Here is a 6,834-nt window from a genome sequence, read left to right as displayed (position 1 = left end):
GTCGGGCTGAATATTGTCCAGACAAACTGTCTGATTGCTTTTCTCGACATTGATTCTCCTTTTTTTTCATCCCGTTTAAATCTCAACCCTGAAGATATTGTTAGAGAAGAGAGCCCCAGATATTGCTTACTTTCCGTGTTCAGCTATTTTTAGTTTCTCCAATGATTCGCTGCAGCTATTGTAAGTTCATATTAGCCCCAGATATTGAAGGTAGAGTATAGACATGAGAGATTTCTGTGAATTGAATATAAATCCCCTTTCTAGAATTCAAGACAGTTTCTACAAATCCCTTCGAGAAAAACTTTTCCGTTCGACTAGAATATCGATTGTCCTCTAATGATGAAAAGAGAAATAAATGGGTACCTCAATAAATAAATAAAATAATGGATATCTCAGTCAGACTTTTGAAGGTCTGTTCCACACATGCAGTAGGTAGATAGAAATGAGATAGTAAGGTAGACACACTAGGAGTTGGTCGGCAAGACAGAGAGGAAGTAAAATAGGGTAGGAGAACCAGAAGTCGGTCGGCAGGATAGTCAAGGGAATGGTAGGTAATGAGGGCAGTAGTAGGTCTCTATCATAGTGGAGGAGTAAGGCGGGGTGGTTATAGTGCGTGCTCCTGACATATTTGCTGAAAATTAGTAGGTACATAGACGAGTGCCTTTCTCACCCCCCTACGCCACCCCCCTAATCCCCCCCATACTATTGAGTGGTCTGATAGGGTCGTCGGGGTAGGGGTTGATCTGATAGTAGATAGGGGATAGGGTCGGTTGGGTGGCGGTCGGGGTGGTAGGTCTGATGGCAGACATGGGTAATCCCCCCCATACTATTGAGTGGTCTGATAGGGTCGTCGGGGTAGGGGTTGATCTGATAGTAGATAGGGGATAGGGTCGGTTGGGTAGCGGTCGGGGTGGTAGGTCTGATGGCAGATATGGTGCGTGGGTGGTCGAAACATTGATTATGTGATTAATGTTTATGTTAACTTTAGGAGCGACGGATAAAGAAAGGCAGAAGGAGGAAGACTCAGGGAAGGAGTAAATAAACGGGAAAGTAGGAGGATGGACGAATGAGTGAGAGGAGAGGGGAGAGAGAGCAAGAAGACCAGAGAGAAGGGAGGGGAGGAAGAGAAAGGAGGAGGGAGGGAGGGGCAAAACTAGTCTACTGAAATCAATAGAAGACCAATTTCTATAGATGAATTTCTAGATTTCTTCTTCTAGATGCAGTAGGTAGATAGAAATGAGATAGTAAGGTAGACACACTAGGAGTTGGTCGGCAAGACAGAGAGGAAGTAAAATAGGGTAGGAGTACCAGAGAAGTCGGTCGGCAGGACAGTCAAGGGAATGGTAGGTAATTAGGACAGTAGTAGTTCTCTATCATAGTGGAGGAGGAGTAAGGCGGGGTGGTTACAGTGCGTGCTTCTGACATATTTGCTGAAAATTAGTACATAGACGAGTGCCTTTCTCACCCCCCTACGCCACCCCCCTAATCCCCCCCATACTATTGAGTGGTCTGATAGGGTCGTCGGGGTAGGGGTTGATCTGATAGTAGATAGGGGATAGGGTCGGTTGGGTGGCGGTCGGGGTGGTAGGTCTGATGGCAGACATGGGGCGTGGGTGGTCGAAACATTGATTATGTGATTAATGTTTATGTTAACTTTAGGAGCGACGGATAAAGAAAGGCAGAAGGAGGAAGACTCAGGGAAGGAGTAAATAAACGGGAAAGTAGGAGGATGGAAGAATGAGTGAGAGGAGAGGGGAGAGAGAGCAAGAAGACCACAGAGTAGGGAGGGGAGGAAGAGAAAGGAGGAGGGAGGGAGGGGCAAAACTATAAGCCTACTGAAATCAATATTAGGACCAATTTCTATAGATGAATTTCTAGATTTCTACTTCTACAGATGGAATTGAGTTTAGAGTTAGGATTGGAATAGGTAAAGTTCGAAAGCTCACAGAAAATTTAGCAGGAACTTTCTGTTACGCAAATTAGTTTAGTGCTTCTTTAACTTCATCTTCATGTTAGTATAATTTGCCTGCTACTTATTCTGTTCACTTGTGAGGCTCATTAGTGGGGTGAATTTAAAGTTTGAGTTTCCTAGTTTGTCTCCAATCTCCAGTGTCGACTTTCTTGTGCTGTCGCGCCCTATAGTAACTGCTGAAGTTTTTAGTTACAGGGGTTTTCCGCTCCATTTGGCAAGCTACCCGCCCACTCACAATAACTTCACCCAGCCTGAATGGGCCGGGAAAAGCCGACAGCACACGATTGTCCAGATGGTCACCTATCCGGATACTAACCACGGGGAACGTTGCTTAACTTCAGTGATCCATTGGGGAACGGGGAACCAAGTACGAATTCGTAAAACGCGGTCTCAGGATGTTTTGCTATGAAATGGAAAAATCCGCCCCGGGCGGGAATCTAACCTCTGACCTAGCGCTTACAAGGCAGACGCGCTACTCTCCAACCTACTTGCCAACAAACTTAGGTATGTCTCGAAGTTATTGCTTACTTTTGTATAAGGAAAGTAAACATTGCTGATTACCTAATCTTCTCATTTCTGTATTCCAGTGTCCGAAACCAGTGATCTCTGCCGTGCATGGAGCTTGCATTGGGGGAGGTATGAGCTTGATCACAGCAGCAGACATAAGATATGCGACCAAAGATGCGTGGTTTACGTTGAAAGAAGTTGACATAGGTAAGTGGAAGACCTAGTACATCGTCCCGAAGAGAGAGTAGACAAAAAGCCAGCCGTGAGAACGAATCTTATCTGTTTGGAATAAAATCCGCCCCGAGCGGGAGTTGAACCCGTGACCTAGCGCTTATAAGGCAGACATACTACCCTTCAAGCTAACTAGGTGTGCTAAAAGTATGTTTAATGGGTGTCCTCGCCAAAACTTTTGTCTCACGAATTTACTGGCTGAACTGCGGCCTGTTCTTGAGGCAACTTTGTACGTCACAATTCTCAATATTTTGACGTCATTGAAACTACGATAATGGGTATGAAATGTTTCTAAAGATTTTTATCCTGTAATATTACGTAATAATATCGTGACATTTGCAAATTTCTTTCTGGAATTGGGGCCTGGTTTCAACCGTGTTCTGTTTGTTTTCAGGTTTAACCGCAGATGTTGGCGCTCTGCAAAGACTTCCCCGTATCATAGGCAATCAAAGTTTGCATGCTCTCCGTTCCAATCCATTTTCATTCTTACCTAAAAATAGCTGCCGCGTGTTTGTGCGTGGGTTCTCATTCCAAAAGTTCTAAACAATCTAAACGCGGAACAGAATTTAACTCAACCAAAAAACCTATGGATTTCATCCTAAACTGATAAAGTTCGTTCTCGGAACGCCTGGGTTTCTTCTATCCTGTCTTCCTTCGTTCCATCTATCGTTTTCGGGACGATAAGACCTTAGCAGTTACAGTTTACAGTTCCCTCTATCAAACTTCTTTACAGAGGCAAAAATTTGCACACTTCAAATAAGTGCAAATCTCTTACCTCTTAGTAAAAGGCTTTTACGCTATTTTTGTGTTTTTAAAAAGGGACTTTAGGCTGTTTAGTGATTTTTGAATTTTTTGGAGGGGCTTTAAAATTTTTGAAGTGCCACACTCTCGGAAAATTCTCAGAAATTTCCGAGGCACCCTTTCGGCCCCGATTAAAATCAGGAGGTCAAACACATGTTAAGAGTAAACAAAAATACAGAGTGGGCCAAAAGTTGGGAAATCTATCTTTTTGTCTCTTTGTTCAGCCGTAGAAGAAACTTATTCACCGGTTTTCATACTTTTGGTCCCCCCCTGTATACTAACGGCAATTAGTGCTGTAATGTTGAGTGAGTGAAGTGCCGTACGGGTATTTGAAATCAGTGGCGTGTCGTGAGGTTACAGTTTGCCGGTAACATATGCAAATTACAAAACCATCGACCATCACAGAAAAATACTATTCTCAATTTTCAGTGAGGGTCAATACTATGGTGCGAGCTATGGCCATTGGCCAAGGCTCCGTTGAGAACGCTTCTATTCATTCTTCTTCTTTTTCTTCGCCTTTTCCCGTGTACAGACGGGGTCGGCGTTTTTCGTCAGCCTCTCAATCAGCCCTAACTAGGGTGATTGCTTTGGGCTGACATTTGATTTCGGCTACAAATTTTACGAGCGGATGCCCTTCGCAATCAACCTTTGCCATTTCTTTAGCAAGGGAAATTCAGGCTGGTCTACTCCCTGTTTTAAGTCCCCCAGCCAAACTAAGCTGGTCTACTCCCTGTTATCCTGTCTTCCTTCTCTCTTCGATTTCGGGACGATAAGACCATAGCAGTTACAGTTCCCTCTGTCAAACCTCTTTAAAAAAAAGTATTCCCAGTTGGTATGTCAAAAGATCGTTCTGCACGCAACTAGTTTTTCGAACCGGACTGGAATCTTATCGTGGATCGAGATTCGAGACACGATAAGACCTAGGAATGCAACGAGAGCGGATTTGAGATAATCGGACACATTAATGAATGAAAACGAGAAACGATCCGGCCGGGAAGGACCACAACTTCACAGCTTGTAGAGAAATGATTGTGTATAGAGAGAAGGGAAAGTTGTGCCACCGGCTTTATAGGCCGATTATTTTTACAGTAGGGGTTGAATGGAAAGGAATGCCCCAGGAATTAACGCCGCCCCTTACTGCTTGTCCACTAGGAGCACCATAGACCCTGGACCATCGACCCGAGCCTAGACTTTGGACCATCAACCTGAGCCTAGACCTCGAACCATCGACCTGAGCCTAGACCTCGAACCATCGACCTGAGCCTAGACCTTGAACCAGCGACCTGAGCCTAGACCTCGAACCATCGACCTGAGCCTAGACCTCGAACCATCGACCTGAGCCTAGACCTTGAACCATCGACCTGAGCCTAGACCTCGAACCATCGACCCAATCCTAGACTTTGGACCATCGACCCAATCCTATACTTTGGACCATCGACCCTCGTACCAGGGTGTCCATAACGGAGCTTAGAACCTCCTGCTTTTTGAGATACACTTGAGACTTGAGGATCCTCGCATCAAAGAATCATGCTAGTCGGATCAATGTCGGGCGGTCGCGCGACTTTTCCGCCACTCTGTTTCTTCCTTCTCTCTTCGATTTCGGGACGATAAGACCATAGCAGTTACAGTTCCCTCTGTCAAACCTCTTAAAAAAAAAAAAAAACTTAGCAGGCTGTTCGGATTTTAACCGTTTGCCCCTACACCTAAGCCTCAGGGTGGGCCTTTAGCTTACGTCTTTAGTCCTTTGAGAACTTTTTATTTAGGCCCTTCTTAAAAATCCTTCAATCTTTGCTTGGATTTCAGGCGGACTACAATTCAGCCATGATGCAAGGCGAAGACTTTCTAAACGCCGCAATGTCCCAGGCAACCAAAAGTCCCCCACCTATCTTCTCCAAACTTTAAGTCCCCCTTTGTCCATTTGTGATATCAGAACCTTGGTTTGATAAAATCTTGGTTTTAGAACTATGGGATAAATATTTAACCTCGAGACCAAAGGCACACACAATTTCTCAGTCCAAAATTTTTGCATTTCTCACGTGTAGAAATGTTTCAAAAGTTCTAAAAAGAAAACTGCTGTGCCATTGGTCCAATTTTCGCTGCCGAAGGACCTGAAAATACCAAGTTTTGGGTTTGCGTATCATAGGTAATTATTTTGAATGTAAATAATAGGTTAGTTTTGTTTTGTACTTTCTGCTTTCCCTTGTTTATTTATAAACTTAATCAAAAGTAATGAAAATCAAAAATTATTGGCAATGGGAAAGCAGAAAGTATATGGAATCTATTTGTTTTTAGCCACAACTTTTAGCATTTTTTTATACGTTCTAAAATACAATTTTATTGAATTTGTTATATGAAAAAAAATCAAGCGTCTCGTTTTTAATAGTGTCTTAGGCTTTGTAGGTTGTTGCCAAATAAAATGTGGAATAATTTACACCTAACCCTCAAATAAAACACGAAATTCCATGCCTCGACTGGAATTGAACCCGCACTCTTCTATCTACCAGGCAACCAGCGAGTCAGGTTATCTAGGTATAACTTGCTAACTTTTTTGTCAACCCGAAAAAAAAAAAAAAAAAAAAAAAAAAAAAAAAATGCGGCTGAAAGCTTGAGCAACGAGCAACGTAGGTACATATTTCTCTCGGGACATACTTCTTCTTTTTCAAGGCGAAAACGGAGAAACGTGCTTCACTGCTCCTTCCTAATTTTCTCTTTTTTTCTCCTTTCTTCCCTCTTTTTCCCCTCCTCTTCTCTTTTTCCCCTCTTCTCCCTTTTTTCCCTCCTAATTTTCTCTTTTCCTTCACGCGTTTCGTTGTGGGGAATCCCTTATCTGTGCGCGCCCTAATACCCTGCTCTAAACCATAACCACTCTATTTCTTATCCATAGTTTCTTTAACCATTTCTTATACGTACCTACATACCTATGCACTTTTTTTTCCTTTTCTCAACCAGTCTTGAGTAGCGTGTGCAGTATGCACGTATAGGTAAACTGTGGTTGATCGACATCGAATGAAATACACGAACAGTCGACCGGAGTCGACAAAAACACATCCCCATAATAAAAACTTGAGTGGAAAACATATTAGGTAGGTACCTATGTAGGTATGTTTGTCAAATGTCGTCCGGACAAACCGTTTGCTGGCATGCTGGCACATTTTTGGCAGATTTTATCCAAATCATTCGTTCCAGCGCTTTTACCAAATTTCATCCACATTTGATGGGTAAACCGTTCAAGAATAAATCAAGAGTTACATATATACGGTGAGGAACTCACTTCATTATTCAAAGATCAGTGTCCAGATCAATGTGACAGCAAAAAAATAGGC

The 6,834-nt window shown here is 43.1% G+C and overlaps 1 protein-coding gene across 1 annotated transcript; it reads left to right on the top strand.

Annotated features, from left to right (window-relative positions):
• The first annotated feature begins 922 nt into the window (after positions 1-922).
• On the top strand, positions 923-5,614 carry LOC103517533 (delta(3,5)-Delta(2,4)-dienoyl-CoA isomerase, mitochondrial). The gene is made up of 4 exons (XM_008482570.2): positions 923-934; positions 2,560-2,686; positions 3,105-3,169; positions 5,315-5,614. The coding sequence occupies exons 1-4, from the start codon at positions 923-925 to the stop codon at positions 5,411-5,413; spliced, it is 303 nt and encodes a 100-aa protein (XP_008480792.1). The 3' UTR covers positions 5,414-5,614.
• Positions 5,615-6,834: the final 1,220 nt, after the last annotated feature.

Source organism: Diaphorina citri, unplaced genomic scaffold (assembly GCF_000475195.1).
Source record: "Diaphorina citri unplaced genomic scaffold, Diaci psyllid genome assembly version 1.1 scaffold1879, whole genome shotgun sequence".
NCBI lineage: Eukaryota > Metazoa > Arthropoda > Insecta > Hemiptera > Psyllidae > Diaphorina > Diaphorina citri.
Note: the sequence above shows the minus strand (reverse complement) of the source record. Positions and strands in the feature narration are given on the sequence as shown.

Excerpts from the sequence above, each read along its gene's own strand:
- LOC103517533 (XM_008482570.2), top strand. Across the intron at positions 2,687-3,104 it reads GTTGAAAGAAGTTGACATAG|GTTTAACCGCAGATGTTGGC; the intron begins GTAAGTGGAAGA and ends GTTTGTTTTCAG. Across the intron at positions 3,170-5,314 it reads TAGGCAATCAAAGTTTGCAT|GCGGACTACAATTCAGCCAT; the intron begins GCTCTCCGTTCC and ends CTTGGATTTCAG.